The following is a 20,619-nucleotide window of genomic DNA, read 5'->3' as shown; positions in this document are numbered from 1 at the left end:
TAAAATTGCCGCCTGCCAATTGTCTGGTAAAAGAAGACAAAATCCCATTGCGAATTAATGCTTTTTAGCCTATTCATTGATAAAAATACCAGTCGATGTAAATACATTTGACTGGTCATGCTTATCGGTCTATAGGGCAATTTGCATATTTTTGTGGAATTAAATTGTCATGTGTGTACAGTATATTTGTTAGGTACCTTATTTATCACACACATACAGCATACAGATAGAGAGCCTTTGAGCGGAAAATCTGTCAGACAGCATGAGAGCTGCTGCTACCGCATCTCAAACAGCAAATGCATAGAAAGTCAGGCTTCATCAGCACATCACACACCACTTTGCAATGAGCTGGATGCAGTATGCATTTTGAAAACATGTACTTAACTGTTTGAAACCTGAATGTTTTACTACATATTATGAGGCATGTCTTACCTTGCTTCAAAGTAGTCTAGCCAAAATCAGACCATATCCGTGGAGGCAATTCTTTTATATAAACTTTCTTTCATTGTCCAGTAGCGAAAGGCACAATCCTAGTCATATTAGCAACCCATGCTAATTGTTGCATATTAGATCTCCCCTCTTTCTAAATTTCGAACTTATATTTTCATCTCTGTCCATGAAACCGCTCGCATGTGCGGTTCACTTTGACGATGGTGTTTTCCCGCTAGTTGCATTATGGAACGAACATTCGCGCGTATCCTACTGCCTTATGCGCATTACTGCGCTTATAATGTGAAGAAATAATAGTTTAACATTTTAAGCTAAACGTTCTGATCTGTTGCGTCAGACTCATTGCTTTTGAACATATTTATTTTATGTAGCCTAGGCCTACTGGTTGTGTGAATTTGGGATCTATCGTCCCACAACTGTCCCAGAGTCTGTTTGGAATAGTCTTTTTCGACAAGCTAACCAATAGAATAGGTAAACTTTTCTGCTATGAGGGATAGTATATTGACATAGGCTAGTGATTTTGCTGTTCGTTACTCGTCTTATTGGCTGAGGAAAAGTATATGTGGACAGTTATTCTAACATCTTCAAAGTGCGCATCAGAATTCGGTAAGAAGGACCGCACATCGTTGCATCCTCGACATGCATTATCTGTAATATGAATTACCATAATATAAATGTGATTTCTGTCATTCTGAGCACCATGGGTGGACGCCTTAATCAGGTATGCACCCAATGGGTCCGGTACATTTCTCAGATGTCCGGTTAATTAAAATGCTGCGAGTTAAATGTCCAGCGCTGCATTTTCCTAACAGAAACCCTGGTGTGTGGGTGTATTCATCAGTGTAGTAACAGGGTGCATGCATCTCTTTCTGTTTGTTACCTATGACTTCCTCTATGTGTATTATAAAGCTGTGATCCTCCTTGACCAGCTGTCCCAGATGTGTGTATGGTGTTTGAGGTTCTGGGGCACCACCTTCTGAAATGGATAATCAAGTCCAACTACCAGGGCCTTCCTCTACCCTGTGTCAAGAGTATTATCAAACAGGTATGCCACACATACACACACATACACACACACACACACACACACACACACACACACACACACACACACACACACACACACACATCCTCATCAATATCCTTTCACACACACACTGCCTACACACACATATTCACATACACACCTCACATTCACTTCCATAAACACTCTTTATTAGCACCAACAGAGAGGAACACTAGTGATTTTCCCAGCCAAAGGCAGTACCTCAGGCCAGGCCAGGTTAGTACGTTGTTGACTTCTCAAGGCCTTCACAGGCATTTCCCCTTCCCCTTAAGAGCAGAGCAGAGCAGCATGTGAACTAAACGTATCCCCTCGTCTCTGCTGCTGCTCATGCAAGTAAGCCGCTCCTCTTCCTACTTGAAAGGCCCACTGAAGATGAATAGAAACTGTTCTCAACTTCAATGCAAAGCCCCTGAAAACAAACACTGGCGAACGTGCACCCACACGCACGCACACACACGCACACACAAGCGCGTACACACAACAAACAAAAAAACAACAGCAGCCGTGTCCCAAATGGAAGATGACTAAGATGAAAGGAATGGTTAAATGAGCGTTGTGAGAACATCGGTGCGTGTTTAATCTGTAATGGGTGTGTTTTTGTGTGTGTGTGTGTTTGGGATGCTTGTGTTCCTGTGTGTGTAGGTGTTGCAGGGCCTGGACTACCTCCACAGCAAGTGTAAGATCGTCCACACGGACATCAAGCCGGAGAACATCCTGATGTGTGTGGACGATGCGTTTGTCCGCCGTATGGCCGTGGAGGCCACAGAGTGGCAGAAGGCTGGGGCACCCCCGCCCTCTGGATCTGCAGGTAGGGTACAGACCAGTGGGCACTGCCCACCTCCCCTCACTCACTCTCTGTAGAATATCTGAATAATTATAACCCCAAATCACAGTTTTTCATAAACCATCTGGCAAACTTTGAAGTTGAACTATCCCTCTAAGCTACTGTATATACAAATAGCAGTGGTGGAAAAAGAACTCAGTTGTCATACTTTAGTAAAAGTAAAGATACCTTAATAGAAAATGACTCAAGTAAAAGTGAAAGTCACCCAGTAAAATACTACTTGAGTAAAAGTATTTGGTTTTTAAATATACTTAAGTATCAAAAGTAAATGTCATTGCTAAAATATACTTAAATATCTAAAGTAAAAGTATAAATCATTTCAAATTCCTTATATTAAGCAAACCAGAAGGCACCATTTTCTTGTATTTTTAATTTACGGATAGCCAGGGGCACACTCCAACACTCAGACATAATTTACAAACGAAGCATTTGTGTTCAGTGAGTCTACCAGATCAGAGGCAGTAGGGATGACCAGGGATGTTCTCTTGATAAGTGTGTGAATTGGACAATTTACCTGTCCTGCTAAGTGTTCAAAATGTAACGAGTACTTTTGGGTGTCAGGGAAAATGTATGGAGTAAAAAGTACATTATTTTCTTTAGGAATGTAGTGAAATAAAAGTAAAAGTTGTCAAAAATATGAGTAGTAAACCCAAAACAGATACCCACTTAAGTAGTACTATAAAGTGTTTTTACCTAAGTACTTTACACCACTGCCAAATAAATAGTTAGTTATAGTGTAGCCTTGTCCTCATTTCAGACTGAAGTGTTTTGGGAGTTAAACAGTGAATAGTGAATTTAAAAATAAGTACTTGTGACTGTTCTTCCCTAATCCCGTGTAGAGATCTGTACTTGACCTCAGGTTCAGTCTTTGTTGAATCATTACAGTGCACTCTTTGTAGAGGAGTCATGAGAGTCAAATCCATTATAGACCATTTGATTCTTCTTGCTTAAAGACAAGTTATATTGCTGGTATAGGGAAGTCGCTGTCTCACAATTTCAGTAGTGTGCAGTATAGTAGTAAGTATTGGTTCTGATCAGCATTGCCCTTATGTGTATCAGTATATCTGTCACAGCGTTAATGAATCTATTCATCAAACCGATGAATCAATCAGATGAATCAATCAGATGAATCAATCAGATGAATCAATCAGTTGGGCAGTCTCTTAGTTTGTTGCTTGAGCTTGCCAACCAATTGGCTAGAGCTCTTTCCTAGTTTGATTTGATTGGCAGAGAGATTGCTTGAGAGCTCGCGGCTCCACTGAAAGCTAGCTGATAGTGATTACGGAAACGTGCCTTTAGCAAGGAGAGAGAGGAGGAAAGGGTGGAAGCAGAGTTGTTAAGCATTCTTATCTGGCCAGCGCACTGTTTGCTTCCACTCACATTCCCCTATTGTATTAGGCCTAATGTTCTTTCAACTTCCCCTTGAAACTTTACTGTTTGTTTGTCCTGTCACGTGTGTGCCACTAGCAGAGTCAGGGGTCAAGTAGTGTCGACATCACACGGCTGGACACTCAGCTCAACCAATAGTATCCCTCTAAATTTGACAGCTCGTAAGTAGCCATAATTCCATGCCAGAAATCACTAGGTCTTGTTCCATACACCGGTAGACACCACAGGAGGTTGGTGGCACCTTAATTGGGAAGGACGGGCTCATGGTAATGGCTGAAGAGACGTAAGTGGAATGGTATCAAATACATCAAACACATGGTTTCCACGTGTTTGATGCCATTCCATTTGCTCCGTTCCAGACATTATTATGAGCCGTCCTCCCCTCAGCAGTCTCCTGTGATTGACACATCTTCAGACTCCACTCAGGCTGGAATGATGGGGGCTGTATGTGGGCATTGCGTAACACATGGAGAAAAGGTTGATTACTATGGATCTAGGACAAGGGAATAGAGCTGTCTGGAATCACTTTGATGACATCCTCCTTTCAACTCACAGAGTTCCCCCAAAGATTCTGTATGAAGTCTTTAAGAGGGTATAAAAGATATGAGGTCTTATTCAGGGGTATATATTATACAAGAGTGAACGGGATGATATGTTTGAAGTTTAACTTTCTCCAGACTGACTTGTATGACTCTGTTTCATCCCAACAGTCAGCACAGCACCACAGGCCAAACCAGTGAGTAGTACAATGTTTTGTATTCACCTCATAACAGAGAAAAACCTGATTATACTGTCCAATGTTTTCTAACTAATTGCAGTCACTCAACAAATGGGTCAGTGTACCACTGACCCTAATAGACCCCTCCTCTCATCCTCTTCCTCTCTCCTCTCCTCTAGGTGGGGAAGATCTCTAAGAACAAGAAGAAGAAGCTGAAGAAGAAGCAGAAGCGTCAGACCGAGCTGTTGGAGAGACGCATGCTGGAGATAGAGGCCCTGGAGAGAGAGGCTGAGAAACTGAGGGCCACAGAGGGCCCCGATGGTGAGGGGTTGACCCACCCTCCGAAACACACACCCCGCAACGCGGCACTGGGGCCCGCCGTCGCACTGGGCGAGAGCGATGACGACGATGATGACGATGAAGAGGATGGAGACGAGGAGGAGGAAGTAGAGACGGAGAGGGAGAGGCCCACCAGGCTAACCAATCACACCTGTGAGTTGACATGGTTTGATTGTCAATCAGTGTGGTAGTGGTGGTGGTGATGGATTTATATTCATTCACTCAATGTGTTGGTTATTCACACATTCAGTAGTGTGTGTGAGTCAGAGCTGTGTGGAATGGGAGTGAATGAGAACTGGAGGAGGATGGGCCAGTCTCCAACCTTTCACACTAGGCCTACTGAGGGGAGCAATGCCAGGCTGATTCATAAACAACTTGTCACAAGCCGGGCTAGAACTCCGGTCTCAAATGTGTAGAGCTGGGGGTACTACCCCTTAGCCACAGAGGAGATGTTGTAGGACCCAAATGAAACACCCAAGGCAATACTCCAGGTAAGTAGATTTAATGTTCCAAAACAAGAGGCAAAACAAAACAACTCCCCGAGGGGAGAAAAACAAACTAAAGATAACTTCGAATAACTTACTAGGACTGACACGGTGGGACAAAGCAGGAGACACATAGACAGGACGCAATAACCAAGTGAGAAACAAGGGGAAAACACACAGCTAAAATACTCAAGGGGGAAACAAGGCACAGGTGACATAGATAAGCTAATTAGGACACATGAGGAAAAACTAAGGCAAAGGGGGAACACAGCTGACCTCTAGAGGCCAGGAGACAAACAGGGGAAGCAGGAAGCTGACAGGACCCCCTCCTCTAGGAACGACTCCTGACGTTCCTTCCAGAACACCCTGGCCCCAGGGTGCGAAAATCTCGGATCAACCCTGGGTCCAGGATGTCCCTGGCCGGAACCCAGGAGCGCTCCTCTGGCCCGTAGCCCTCCCAGTCCACCAGATACTGCAGAGAGTTCTGGACCCTCCGGGAGTCCAGTATCCGGCGGACTGTGTAGGCTGGCTGGCCGTCTATGATCCTGGGAGGTGGCGGGGGTCTGTGTGGGGGGCAAAAGGAGAAGACAAGACAGGTTTAAGGAGTGAAACATGGAAAGTGGGGTTAACTCTAAGGGAGCGAGGCAGAACTAAACGATACGACACAGGGTTAACCTTTCTAGAAATGCGGAAAGGGCCGATGTATCTCTGGGAAAGCTTCTTGGATTCGACCCGGAGGGGCAAGTTCTTAGTGGCCAACCAAACTCTCTGACCAGCACGGAAACTAGGGGCCGTCCGGCGGTGGCGATTAGCCTGACTTTGGTATCTCTGGGAGGTCCGAAGGAGGGTACACCTGGCCTTCTTCCAGGTCCGCCTACAGCGTTGGACAAAGCGCTGGGCCGAGGGAACACCAACTTGCGCCTCTTCCTCTGGAAACAAAGGAGGGTTGTAACCGAACTGGCATTCGAAGGGGGACAATCCGGTGGCTGAGGACTGGAGGGTGTTGTGGGCATATTCAGCCCAAATGATATAGGTGGCCCAAGACGTGGGATTACTGGCCGCCATACACCGCAGGGTGGTCTCCAGATCCTGATTAATCCGTTCCGTTTGGCCATTAGACTCTGGATGGAATCCTGACGATAGGCTGGCTGTGGCCCCAATAAGCCTGCAGAAGGCCCCCAAAACCGGGACGAGAATTGGGGACCTCGGTCAGAGACCACGTCCAGGGGAATGCCAAATATCCGGAAGACATGGTTCATGAGGAGCTCCGCAGTCTCCTTAGCCGAGGGCAGCTTGGGCAGGGGAATAAACCGGGCAGCCTTAGAGAAACGGTCTACCACCACAAGGATGACGGTGTTGCCCTGGGATAGAGGAAGTCCCGTAACAAAGTCCAGAGAAAGGTGTGACCATGGCCTTCGAGGAACAGGTAAGGGATGGAGCAGTCCCTGGGGTCGCTGGCGTGTCGACTTTCCCTGGTTGCACACAGGGCAGGCCTCAACATAGACCTGCACGTCCTTCTTGATGGACGGCCACCAAAACCGCCGTCGGAGGAACTCCAGTGTGCGAGCACTGCCAGGATGGCATGTCAAGGGCGACTCATGACCCCACTGCAAGACGCGGGCCCGAACCGAGAGAGGAACGTACAGGCGACCGGCAGGACCACCGCCTGGATCGGGCTCATGGGCAAGAGCTTCTCGTACCCCTCTTTCTAGTTCCCACTGAAGAGGTGCGACGATCCTAGACCTCGGAATAATCGATGCCAAGGGCTTCTCTTGTACCTCGGGAGAATAGACTCGAGACAGAGCATCCGGCTTGACGTTCTTGGTGCCAGGTCGGTAAGTCAGGATGAACTGGAATCGATTAAAGAAAAGGGACCATCGTGCTTGCCGAGGGTTCATCCGCTTAGCCTGTTGGAGATATTCCAGGTTCTTGTGGTCTGTGAGAACCTGGAAAGGGTGCTGAGCCCCCTCAAGCCAATGGCGCCACTCTTCCAAGGCCAGTTTAACCGCAAGCAACTCTAGATCCCCCACGTGGTAGTTGCGCTCGGCCTCAGACAGGCGGCGAGACATGAAGGCACAAGGGTGTAATCTCCCATCCGCACCCCTCTGTGACAGGACGGCTCCCACCCCCACCTCTGAGGCGTCCACCTCCACCACGAAAGGTCTCTCTGGGTCAGGGGTCACCAGAATCGGAGCAGAAGTGAAGCGGCGCTTGAGATCCTCGAAGGCCCCTGCTGCTTCCGGACCCCAGTGAATCTTGGTCCCTCCTCCCTTGGTAAGCGTCGTCAAGGGGGCTACCACCGAGCTGAAATTCTTGATGAACTTCCGATAGAAGTTAGAAAAGCCAATGAACCGTTGAACCTCCTTGACCGTGGCAGGTGTGGGCCAATCGTGGACCGCCTTGACCTTCTTGGGATCCATCTCTAGGTGCCCGGGAGTGACAATAAACCCGAGAAACTGAGTCTGAGAAACATGAAATTCACACTTCTCAGGCTTAACGTAGAGGTGATTGTCAAGGAGCCTCTGGAGAACCCGGCTAACATGCCCCTCATGCTCCTTCAGTGACCTCGAGAAGATGAGGATATCGTCCAGGTACACGAAGACGAACAGATTAAGCATATCCCGGAGAACATCATTAATCAGGGCTTGGAATACTGCGGGGGCATTGGTGAGCCCGAACGGCATCACCCGATATTCATAGTGTCCCGTGGGCGTGTTGAACGCCGTCTTCCATTCGTCTCCTGGCCGGATCCGCACGAGATGGTAAGCATTGCGGAGATCCAGCTTAGTAAAAATGGAAGCCCCTTGAAGCAGCTCAAAAGCAGTGGCCATGAGAGGAAGAGGGTATCGATTCCGAACCGTGATCTTGTTGAGTCCCCGGTAATCAATACAAGGCCTCAGACCCCCGTCTTTCTTTTCAACAAAAAAGAAGCCCGCCCCAGCCGGGGAAGTAGAGGCATAGATGAGGCCGGCTGCCAAGGACTCCTTAATGTAGGTGTCCATAGCTGCGTGCTCGGGGAGGACAAGGAAAAGATCCGACCTCTAGGAGGGCAGCACCCAGGGAGTAGATCAATGGCACAGTCATAAGTGCGATGAGGCGGTAAGGCAGTAGCCCGGGCCTTGCTGAACACTGCTTTGAACCGATGGTAAACACTGGGGACTCGGGAGACGTCAACAGACTCTTGAAACTGGGTACTAGGGGCTGAGGAACTCTGAAGCATGCAGGTGAGTTGGCAAGTGGGACCCCAGCTAAGAATGGTGCCAGTAGGCCAGTCGATCTGGGGATTATGTCTGCATAGCCAAGGGTGACACAGGATAATAGGATACTCGGGAGAGTCAATGAGATAGAAGGTCTCCTCCTGCTGGTGTTGAGAGATGGTAAGTCGCAGGGACTGAGTCGCCTCAGTAACTTTTCCTGGTTCCAGAGGTCTGCCATCTAAGGCTGTAACTGCCTGGGGTTGAGGAAGTAGTTGGGTAGGGATCTTAAGTTCCTTAGCCAAGGTTACATCCATAAAATCACCTGCGGCACCGGAATCGATCATAGCCTGGACCCGATGCTGGTGGCCCTCCCAGGACAGAGTGGCTGGAATAGCTAGGACCGCGTTAGTAGGAGGAGCTCTAATTTTCCCCATCACAACCCTCCTGTAGCTGGGCGGGGACAGGCGTTTCCCAAAGCTCGGGGCAAGTGGAGCGGAAGTGGCCGGCAACCCCGCAGTAGAGGCACCGACGCTCCCTCATGCGACGTTCCCTTTCGTTGGAAGAAAGCCTGGAACGGCCTAACTGCATGCTCTCCGGGGAATCCTGGGGCAGTTCAGGAGCCGGGGCAGCTCTGAATGACGGAGTCCAAACAGGAGAAACAGAGCTGCTCAGAGGAACTTGGGACTGAGACACCTGACGGCGAGCCGTTCTCCGCTCTCTTAGACGATTGTCCAGGCGGATGGCCAAGGCTATGAGGGACTCGAGATCTTCAGCTGGTTCACGGGTGGCTAACTCATCTTGAAGGGGCTCAGATAACCCTCCCTGAAAGCAGACCCTCAGCGCTTCATCATTCCATCCGCTCCTTGCTGCTATGGTTCGAACTCAATGGCAAAATCTGCCGTGCTTGGGGGCCCTGACGGAGAGACAGTAGGCGCTTGGAAGCCTCCCGCCCACTGACAGGATGATCGAACACCCGCTTGAACTCTTCTACAAATGCAGCGTGGGAGTCACAACAGGCCTCCTGGGACTGCCACACCGCAGAGGCCCAGGCGAGCGCCTTGTCTGAAAGAAGGGTAATGAGGTAGGCAATCTTGGAACGGTCTGTGGGAAAACTTGAGGGTTGGAGCTCGAAGGTGAGGGAGCATTGGGTGAGGAAACCCTGACAAGAGCTTGGATCCCCAGAAAAGGGCTTGGGAGGTGGTAGTCGGGGCTCCGCCAACCGAGAAGGCCTGTCGTCACTGGGAGGTGACCGGGGGAAGGGGGGAGAACCAAGGAGGCGTTCAAAGAGCTGGTGAAGGGAACTCATCATTTCGGCCAGGAGTTGAGAATGTCTAGCCATCAGCTCCTCTTGTCGGCTGAGAACGGCTTCATGGCGCTGGAAAGAAGCCTCATGTCGAATGATCACCGCCAACAGGTCCTGGGAACTGAGTGTTTCTGGGTCCATGATTGACTTGGTTATTCTGTCACAAGCCGGGCTAGAACTCCGGTCTCAAATGTGTAGAGCTGGGGGTACTACCCCTTAGCCACAGAGGAGATGTTGTAGGACCCAAATGAAACACCCAAGGCAATACTCCAGGTAAGTAGATTTAATGTTCCAAAACAAGAGGCAAAACAAAACAACTCCCCGAGGGAGAAAAACAAACTAAAGATAACTTCGAATAACTTACTAGGACTGACACGGTGGGACAAAGCAGGAGACACATAGACAGGACGCAATAACCAAGTGAGAAACAAGGGGAAAACACACAGCTAAAATACTCAAGGGGAAACAAGGCACAGGTGACATAGATAAGCTAATTAGGACACATGAGGAAAAACTAAGGCAAAGGGGAACACAGCTGACCTCTAGAGGCCAGGAGACAAACAGGGGAAGCAGGAAGCTGACACAACTACAGTCTAACCAAAGCTCCATCTCTCTCTCTCTCTTTCTCCCTCTCTTTCTCCCTCTTTCTTTCTCCTCTCTCCCTCTCTCCCTTCTCTCTTTTTCACTCCTCCACTCTCTCTCCCCCTCTGTCTTTCAGGTGCTGCCCCACCCCAGGAGCAGTCAGAGGTTCCCCCTACGCCAGAGGCAGCAGCAGAGCCAGAGGGGGAGCCCACCCCCAGCCCTACTCCAGAGACAGAGACACAGACCCCCACACCCACCGCCACCACACCTGGGGATGGCAAGACAGCCAATCCAGAGGGAGAGGCAGAGGAGGAGGAGGAGGAGGAGGACGAGAAGGAGGATTGGAAAGAGGCCGTAAAGGAAGAGAAGGAGGAAGAGGAGGAGGATGGGGAAGACGATGAAGAGGATGAAGAGGACTTGGTTACAGCTCCGGCCGAGCCGCCGCCGGCGGTGGAGTTAGAAGAGAAAGAGGAACCAAAGAAGGAGAGGAGAACAGAGGAGGAGAGGAGAACAGAGGAGGAGAGGAGAACAGAGGAGGAGAGGAGAACAGAGGAGGAGAGGAGAACAGAGGAGGAGGTGAAGGGTGAGGAGACCAAGGAGCAGGAAACGGACAAAGAGGAAGAGGAGGACGACGATGACGAGGACGACGAGGACGACGACGATGACGACGATGATGACGATGATGCCGATGTAACAGAGACGGGCGCTGACGACCTCAGCAACTCCATCTCCACCGCCATGGGCCAGAACAACAACACCACCAAAACCAACGGCCACGTCCTACTGGGGGGTGAGGAGAGGGAGAGGGAGAGAGGTCCCAGAGCCAGCCATCCAGCCCCAACCTCCTCCCCCATCCCTCTTCACTGCCCCCTGGTGGAGTCAGAGTTCAGCTGCACGGACAGGGACCAAAGCTCCCTCAGCTCCTCCTATGAGCTCTTCAACGGCGAGGTGGTCACGCCAGGCCTGACCAACGGGGCACAGCGCCACAGGGGCACGGCGCCACGCTTCCCCGAGCTGCCCCTGGACCCGGGAAGCCCCGTCACAGTGGGCGGAGCTGGTCACCCAGGGGCCGGGACCTCCCCTCACAGCCCCACTGCAGACCGCAGCCGTACTGTGTCATTGTCTAGCACCGGGGACACGCCTAAAGGTGAGACATTTCTCCCTTTCACTCTCTCTCTTTCTCTCTTATATGCACAACACAGATGTGCATATACAGTACATGGAGTCACAGAGACACACATTTTCTGTACATAATCTGCATGTCCTTCTCGACAACATTAACCCGTTTATCTAAACTAGATGATGTGGTTCTAGCCAAGGCCAAAGCAGCAGACCTGCTGGTTAACCCTCTGGACCCCCGCAATGCTGACACACTCCGAGTCAAGATAGCTGACCTGGGCAACGCCTGCTGGGTGGTAAGACGTGTGTGTGTATGTATGTGCGTGTGGTGTTTTACAATAAAAACATTTGCATAATAAACAATAGTAGTTCAACTTAAAGCCTTTAGCCGTATCCTTATTCTAGTCCTCCTCTGTTCCTCTGGTGATGTAGAGGCTAACCCAGGCCCTGCAGCCCTCAGTATCACTCCTACTCCCCAGGCGCTATCATTTGTTGACTTCTGTAATCGCAAAAGCCTTGGTTTCTTGCATGTTAATATCAGAAGTCTCCTTCCTAAGTTTGAGTTATTCACTGCGTTAGCACACTCCGCCAACCCTGATGTTCTAGCAGTGTCTGAATCCTGGCTTAGGAAGGCCACCAAAAATTCTGAGATTTCCATCCCCAACTATAACATTTTCCGTCTAGATAGAACTGCCAAAGGGGGTGGAGTTGCAATCTACTGTAGAGATAGCCTGCAGAGCTCTATCATACTATCCAGGTCTGTGCCCAAACAGTTTGAGCTTCTACTTCTAAAAATCCACCTTTCCAGAAATAAGTCTCTCACTGTTACCGCTTGCTACAGACCCCCCTCAGCCCCCAGCTGTGCCCTGGACACCATATGTGAATTGATTGCCCCCCATTTATCCTCAGAGGTCGTACTGCTTGGTGACCTAAATTGGGATATGCTTAACACCCCGGCCATCCTACAATCCAAACTAGATGCCCTCAATCTCACACAAATTATCAACGAACCTACCAGGTACAACCCTAAATCCGTAAACATGGGTACCCTCATAGATATCATCCTGACTAACTTACCCTCTAAATACACCTCCGCTGTCTTCAACCAGGATCTCAGCGATCACTGCCTTATTGCCTGCGTCCGTAACGGGTCCGCGGTCAAACGACCACCCCTCATCACTGTCAAACGCTCCCTAAAACACTTTAGCAAGCAGGCCTTCCTAATTGACCTGGCCCAGGTATCCTGGATGGATATAGATCTCATTCCGTCAGTAGAGGATGCCTGGTTGTTCTTTAAAACTAATTTCCTCTCAATCTTAAATAAACATGCCCCATTCAAAAAATACAGAACTAAGAACAGATATAGCCCCTGGTTCTCCTCAGACTTGACTGCCCTTGACCAGCACAAAAACATCCTGTGGCGTACTGCATTAGCATCAAATAGCCCCGCGATATGCAACTTTTCAGGGAAGTTAGGAACCAATATACACAAGCAGTCAGGAAAGCAAAGGCTAACTTTTTCAAACAGAAATTTGCATCCTGTAGCACTAACTCCAAAAAGTTTTGGGACACTGTAAAGTCCATGGAGAATAAGAGCACTTCCTCCCAGCTGCCCACTGCACTGAGGCTAGGAAACACTATCACCACCGATAAATCTACAATAATCGAGAATTTCAACAAGCATTTTGCTACGGCTGGCCATGCTTTCCACCTGGCTACCACTACCCCGGCCACCAACTCTGCACCCTCCGCTGCAACTTGCCCATGCCCCCCCCGCTTCTCCTTCACACAAATTCAGACAGCTGATGTTCTGAAAGAGCTGCAAAATCTGGACCCCTACAAATCAGCTGGGCTAGACAATCTGGACCCTTTCTTTCTAAAACTAGCCGCGAAATTGTCGCAACCCCTATTACTAGCCTGTTCAACCTCTCTTTCGTAACGTCTGAGATCCCCAGAGATTGGAAAGCTGCCGCGGTCATCCCCCTCTTCAAAGGGGGTGACACTCTAGATCCAAACTGTTACAGACCTATATCCATCCTGCCCTGCCTTTCGAAAGTATTTGAAAGCCAAGTTAACAAACAGATCACCGACCATTTCGAATCCCACCGTACCTTCTCCGCTATGCAATCCGGTTTCCGAGCTGGTCATGGGTGCACTTCAGCCACGCTCAAGGTCCTAAACGATATTATAACCGCGATCGATAATAGACAGTACTGTGCAGCCGTCTTCATCGACCTGGCCAAGGCTTTCGACTCTGTCAACCACCGCATTCTTATTGGCAGACTAAATAGCCTTGGTTTCTCAAATGACTGCCTCACCTGGTTCACCAACTACTTCTCAGATAGAGTTCAATGTGTCAAAATCGGAGGGCCTGTTGTCTGGTCCTATGGCAGTCTCTATGGGGGTACCACAGGGTTCAATTCTTGGGCCGACTCTTTTCTCCGTGTATATCAATGATGTCGCTCTTGCTGCTGGTGACTCTCAGATCCACCTCTACGCAGACGACACCATTTTGTATATATCTGGCCCTTCATTGGACACTGTGATAACAAACCTCCAAACGAGCTTCAATGCCATACAACACTCCTTCAGTAGCCTCCAACGGCTCTTAAACACTAGTAAAACGAAATGCATGCTCTTCAATCGAACGCTGCTGGCACCCGCCCACCCGACTAGAATCACTACTCTCGACGGGTCTGACCTAGAGTATGTGGACAACTACAAATACCTAGGTGTCTGGTTAGACTGTAAACTCTCCTTCCAGACTCACATTAAGAATCTCCAATCCAAAGTTAAATCTATAATCAGCTTCCTATTTCGCAACAAAGCCTCCTTCACTCATGCTGCCAAACATGCCCTCGTAAAACTGACTATCCTACCAATCCTTGACTTCGGCAATGTCATTTACAAAATAGCCTCCAACACTCTACTCAGCAAATTGGATGTAGTCTATCACAGTGCCATCCGTTTTGTCTCCAAAGCCCCATACACTACCCACCACTGTGACCTGTATGCTCTTGTTGGCTGGTCCTCACTACATGTTCGTCTTCAAACCCACTGGCTCCAGGCCATCTATAAATCACTGCTAGGCAAATCCCCGCCTTATCTTAGCTCATTTGTCACCATAGCAGCACCCACCCGTAGTCTGCGCTCCAGCAGGTATATCTCACTGGTCATCCCCAAAGCCAACACCTCCTTTGGCCGCCATTCCTTCCAGTTCTCTGCTGCCAATGACTGGAACGAATTGCAAAAATCTCTGACGCTGGAGACTCTTATCTCCCTCACTAACTTTAAGCATCAGTTGTCAGAGCACCTTACCGATCACTGCACCTGTACACAGCCCATCTGAAATTAGCCCACCCAACTACCTCATCCCCATATTGTTATTTATTTTGCTCTTTTGCACCCCAGTATCTCTATTTGCACATAATCTCTTGCACATCTATCATTCCAGTGTTAATACTAACTGTAATTATTTTGCACTATAGCCTATTTATTGCCTTACCTCCATAACTTGCTACATTTGCACACACTGTATCTATATTTTCTGTTGTATTTTTTGACTTTATGTTTTTTTACCCCATATGTAACTCTGTGTTGTTGTTTTTATCGCACTGCTTTGCTTTATCTTGGCCAGGTCGCAGTTGTAAATGAGAACTTGTTCTCAACTGGCTTACCTGGTTAAATAAAGGTGAAAAAAAAATTTTTTTCCATCTCCTCTCTCTCCTTTCTCTCTCCCAGCACAAGCACTTCACAGAGGACATTCAGACCAGACAGTACCGCTCCATAGAGGTCCTGATAGGAGCTGGCTACAGCACTCCTGCTGACATCTGGAGCACCGCCTGCATGGTGAGCACACACACAGACACACACACACTCACTCAGACACACACGGACTATGTCAGTACTGATGGATGATCCTGTCCTGTGTGGGTCCTGCAGGCGTTTGAGCTGGCTACAGGAGATTACCTGTTTGAACCCCACTCTGGAGAGGACTACTCCAGGGATGAGGGTGAGTCTCTACATATTTGCTTGTCCTAATGGATCAGCCTCATACTAAACATAACACGACATAATACTACACTTTATTGAGCTACGTATGATTATAGTGATATAGGATTCAGCTGTTGTAATATTTGTTGTTGTTAACGTTGGTATTGAAGGTGTTTAGACTGAGTAATTGTGTAGTTACAACTGTTGTTGTACTGTCGTTTGAGATTTGCTCAACTGAATTAAATGATGGCACTTAGTAAGATGGTAATACATTGTAGTGCTAGTAGATTGTAGATAGTATGAAGGCTTGATTGTAAATAGTTTGCATTGCAATGTGCCCAAAACTCTCCTTTGAAATAGAACAACTGCATTCTTGAATGGGTTAAAGATGTCCAGCAGATTTGAGTATAGTCCCCTCTAGTATTCCTATCCACTATTGTCTATTTATCTATCCCCACATTCTACATCTTTACCCTCACTCAACCTATCCCCAAATCTATACCTGACCTAACTCATCCAATCCCACATCAAAACCTTGTCACGCCCTATCCCCATATTTACATCCACGCCTTCTCGCTCCCTACACTTCCCCTATCCCTTCCATCCTCTATACTGACTCACTCCTGGTCCCCACTCCCCACCCGCCCCATAACTACTCCATGCTGTCCATCCCTGAACCCTAGTCCAGTTGACCTCCTGCACATTGTCACCTCAACCCTCTGGTTGAGCTCATGTTCAGCCATCCACATTTGACTCCATACATATCATGTTAACAATGTTACACCACCATACTTCACCAAAAATTGATTTGAACGATAATTCGCCATACTATCGACATAAATGGCATGTAGTCAATATGTATGGACAGATACTGCCATTATATCTTCACTGACAACAATGAGAGCCACTGAATTGTATTCAGTTAGAATCAGACCATATTTGGTGATGAGTCTCTCAGATTCAAAGATAATAGATGCATGTCTCTCTACTCCAAACCCACTGCACTCTCTACTCCATCTCACCACCTCTGGTGTGGGGTCACTAACACTGAGCTCTCTGTCTCTCCCTCTTTCACTCTTCCCTCCTCCTCCTCTTCCTACCTCTGCCTTCCTTACTTGTCCTACTTTCTCGTTCTCATTTTCCTCCTTCCTTCCTTCCTTCCTTCCTTCCTTCCTTCCTTCTTTCCTTCCTTCCTTCCTTCCTTCCTTCCTTCCTTCCTTCCTTCCTTCCTTCCTTCCTTCCTCTCCTTATCTCAATCCCCCGGTTCCTTGTCGTCCTTTTCCTCTCTCCTTTATCTTTTCACCCTATTCTCCTTCTGTTCCTCTTCCTCCTTTCTTCCTCTCTCCTCTTCCTCTTCCTCCCCCTCCTTCTCCTTTCCCTGTTCCTCTTCCTCCTTTCTTCCTCTCTCCTCTGTAGACCATATAGCCCACATCATTGAGCTGCTGGGCGTTATTCCACGGCACTTTGCGCTCTCTGGAAAATATTCCCGGGAGTTCTACAACCGAAGAGGTAGCACCAGGGAAAGTTCTGGTGGGACGGAGACACACGGACGCCCGAGCACACACAGTGACTCAGACAGACAGACGGACAGACATGAATACAGACACAGTGGAATGGGAATTATATGAGCAGTCCAAAAGCAATAAGGGGTTTTGCAGCAAGTTGCCTGGCTGCCAAGACACCATTGGTGTGCACCAGAGGAGGCTGGTGGGAGGAGCTATAGGAGGACTGGCTCATTGTAATGGATGGAATGGAATAAATGGAACGGAGTCAAACATGTGGTTTCCATGTGTTTGATGTTTTTGGTACCATTCCAATATTCCATTCCAGCAATTACAATGAGCCCGTCCTCCTATAGCTCCCCCCACCAGCCTCCTCTGAAGTGCACAGCTATTAAAGGCAGCACATTAAGCGGGAATAATATGCCTGTTTGCTTTATTTCACAAAACCAGTTTAGTCATAGCCCTCTCCACTACCTTCTGGAGGGACTGACTGTCCCGTCAGTCAGTCTGTCTGTCAGTGTGGTGTCTCCAGGCAGCAGTGTGTCCATCCGTCCCTCCAGCGTGTGTGTGTGTGTGTGTGTATGCTGTAATGCCGTGCCTGTTCTCTTGTGGTGTGGCCTGTGGTGGCCGGGGTTCAGATCACATCGCTCTGATCATGGAGCTTCTGGGGAAGGTTCCACGCAAAGTGGTCGCCGCCGGGAAGTACAGCCGAGAGTTTTTCTCCAAGAAAGGTAACGTCATGATGAGGTACTACCCCAACGAGGCAGACAGGAATACACAACAGTATTTATCTCTAAATATTAGTACATGTAACAAAGCTAGCAGTAGTGTGCAGTAGTATTTGTGTAGTGTGTCCACCTAGAAATACAAACAGTACATCCATTAGAAAATGTGCGTTTTCAAGCTTTAGTTATAAATATCTTGCTAGTTACACCAGTAATAGCCAAGTCACTTTACCTCTACCTATATGTACATATCTACCTCAATTACCTCATTCTCCTGCACATCCACTCAGTACTGGTACCCTGTGTATATAGCCAAGTTATCGTTACTCATTGTGTATTTATTCCTCGTGTTATTATCTTTCTATAATTTTTCTCTCTGCATTGTTGGGAAGTAAGCATTTCACTGTTAGTCTACACCTGTTGTTTACGAAGCATGTGACAAACAAGATTTGATTTGTGCCACTTGACTGAGTTCTGAGTACTATCCTCCCTGAGCCTACGGCCTGTCTACCAGTCTATGTGTGTTACCTCTGTGTCTCTCTTTGGTAAGTGTCTGTGTCTTTAAAAACAGTATGCTACCCTGCTGCTAGCCTGCTTCTCTCATGTTCCAGTCATGAGGCTCTAATATTCTGATTACAGCTCCTTTTCTTTGATGTTCTCGGTCTCTCTCTCTCTTCCTCTCTCTATCAAAGGTCTCGTCTGGTGTAAATGATGTCTTAATTCATTCTCCTTTTATCTCTCTATGGTCTTAATGTGTTCTGACTGACTCTCGCCGCTCGCTACTCCAGGCTCTTGAGTTGGTGTTCTTGGGCCATGTCTCAATAGTCTTAAGCTTTTGTCCTTTCCTTAATCTATGGTACGCTGTAAATAATTTTAAATAATGAGGGTGAAAGCAATGTGAGATAGCCTTGCTTCCATCAATTCAGTGTAGATGAAAGCAAAGAGACATGGAAAGGATGCCACTATGGAGTATTGAGATGCAGCCCGAGTTCTACTCTCTCTTCTCTGTCTCTCTCAATCTCTGTCTCTCTCTTAATCTCTCTCTCTTGCTCTCTCGCTCTCTCTATTGCTCTCTCACTCTCTCTCTCATGGTAAGGCTTTACAAATCATAGCACTGTAACTAATTACTCTTCCTTTCTCTCTCTCTATTTCTCTCTCTCTTTACCTCCCCCTGTAGGTGAGCTGAGGCACATCACCAAGCTGAAGCCCTGGTCCCTGTTTGATGTGTTGGTGGAGAAGTACGGCTGGGCCCCAGAAGACGCTGGCCACTTCACCCACTTCCTGCTGCCCATGCTGGAGATGGTCCCTGAGAAGAGGGCCTCGGCTGGGGACTGCCTCAGCCACCCCTGGCTCAACTCGTAGTGACACCAGCCCACCCCCCCCCCCCCTAGTGGCAGCCTCCACACACTGCTCAAAGCTAGGCACTCAAGACTGGAGAGAGAGGGAGAGGGGGGAGGAGGGGAGGGAAAGGGGAGACAGGGGGTGCCCCTTTCTTGGTCCTGCCCTGCCTCACCTCGCCCTGAGCCCTCCACACACACGCACATAGGTATGCACACATGCAAAACAGATGCCCACAGAGCCTCAGCAGGTAGACTGAGAGAGACTGCTCCTCTGCTGTCCTCCCCATAGGTCCCATACAACCCCTCACAGGAGCAATAGAGCGCCCCAGGAATAGAGTTGGATGGAGTCAAACTTCCACGATTCTAGACAGGCAGGATGAGATCCCTACACAACATGAGGAGCAGCCATGGTCAGGACTATGTCTTCCAAGACATCTCCTACTTAGAACGACCATGCAGTCTGAACAGAAACTAACCCGCTCATATGAATAGGTTCTCTGCAATGTCCTGGCCAGTCTTATTCTGAGCCTAAACCTGTCCTCCACCCTAGGTTTCCTATTAGAAGTCAATGAGCACCTCTATCAGAATGCTGACTGTGTGATAGCTCCATTTGCTTGACCTTACAACAGCACGGCCTAAACATGCTGAGGCAGAAGTGTGTGTATGTGTGTGTGTGTATACATGTGAGTGTGTGTTATTAGTCTGGGTCTGCACATTCTGTAGGTGTAACAGGCAAGTGTGTGTACGTCCCTCTCCTACAAAGGCGCAACAAGACTTCCAGATTAGGAGTCGGCCGTTCACCCTACTCTTCCTCTCCTCTCATCCCTCTCCAGCCCCTGCCCCCCTCCTTTACTCTGTAGGAGTACTGTGCCCCCCCCCCCCCCAGGACTGAAGCAGTGTTGCTGAACAACAACACAGCTCCAGTCCCATCCCCGGCCACCAGGGTGCCCCAGAACTGAACTGCTGCCGCACAGACAGACACACAGACAGACAGGGCACGGAACGAACAAAGATCCTAAAGACTGATGCTCGATAAGCCGGACTGCTTGATCTGTAAAGAGTTTACCTGTCGTGAAAAAGAGTGAAGCGTATGGAGAGGCTGATTGACAGGAAGTGATGATGATGGTCCTGATGGACGGGTGTTACTTAGACTTGTACATTTCATTGGTTTGTTTGTTTTTGTTTTCTTCCTGTCTTTTTATTTCGAAAGCGAAAGGAGCCACTTGCGTTTACCTTTTTGGTGCCCCGTGTGAGGTTATCCAAGTTCCCTTGTTTACTTTTTCGAATCTTTCCTCCCTTTGACATTCCTGATTCAGTCACACCATTCCTGACCTCTCTTCCTCTATATCCCAAAAACAAGAACAATCCTTATGAGTCCCTGTGGCGTGGCACGTTTACCAGATATGATTATTCCCCCTTATAATCTACAGAGGAAACCCTCGATCTTGATCCTGAGCTTCTCCAGAAGGGGTTAGTCAAATGGAGGTTGCACTTGTTTTTGTAGATGTTGTTCAGGGATCTATCTTTGTACATAACTCTGAGATCCGGCTCTGGAGATAAGACCGAC

At 48.4% G+C, this 20,619-nt stretch overlaps 1 protein-coding gene across 4 annotated transcripts in view; it reads left to right on the top strand.

Annotated features, from left to right (window-relative positions):
* The window catches only part of LOC121531733 (SRSF protein kinase 2), a 74,468-nt gene extending 54,541 nt beyond the window's left edge, over positions 1-19,927 (top strand). For 2 of the 4 annotated variants that reach the window (XM_041837140.1, XM_041837144.2), the window contains 10 exons: positions 1,389-1,495; positions 2,159-2,324; positions 4,460-4,485; positions 4,647-4,959; positions 10,510-11,520; positions 11,673-11,788; positions 15,234-15,341; positions 15,435-15,504; positions 17,626-17,718; positions 18,890-19,927. In XM_041837140.1, coding sequence (XP_041693074.1) covers positions 1,389-1,495; positions 2,159-2,324; positions 4,460-4,485; positions 4,647-4,959; positions 10,510-11,520; positions 11,673-11,788; positions 15,234-15,341; positions 15,435-15,504; positions 17,626-17,718; positions 18,890-19,074 — 2,195 coding nt within the window. In that variant the 3' untranslated portion in view covers positions 19,075-19,927. Of the gene's footprint in view, positions 1-1,388; positions 1,496-2,158; positions 2,325-4,459; positions 4,486-4,646; positions 4,960-10,509; positions 11,521-11,672; positions 11,789-15,233; positions 15,342-15,434; positions 15,505-16,901; positions 16,995-17,625; positions 17,719-18,889 lie in introns of all 4 variants that reach the window. The other 2 variants (XM_041837143.1, XM_041837142.1) reach the window with 2 other exon arrangements.
* Positions 19,928-20,619: the final 692 nt, after the last annotated feature.

This window comes from Coregonus clupeaformis, chromosome 19 (assembly GCF_020615455.1).
Source record: "Coregonus clupeaformis isolate EN_2021a chromosome 19, ASM2061545v1, whole genome shotgun sequence".
In the NCBI taxonomy this organism is placed as follows: Eukaryota; Metazoa; Chordata; class Actinopteri; order Salmoniformes; family Salmonidae; genus Coregonus; species Coregonus clupeaformis.
Note: the sequence above shows the minus strand (reverse complement) of the source record. Positions and strands in the feature narration are given on the sequence as shown.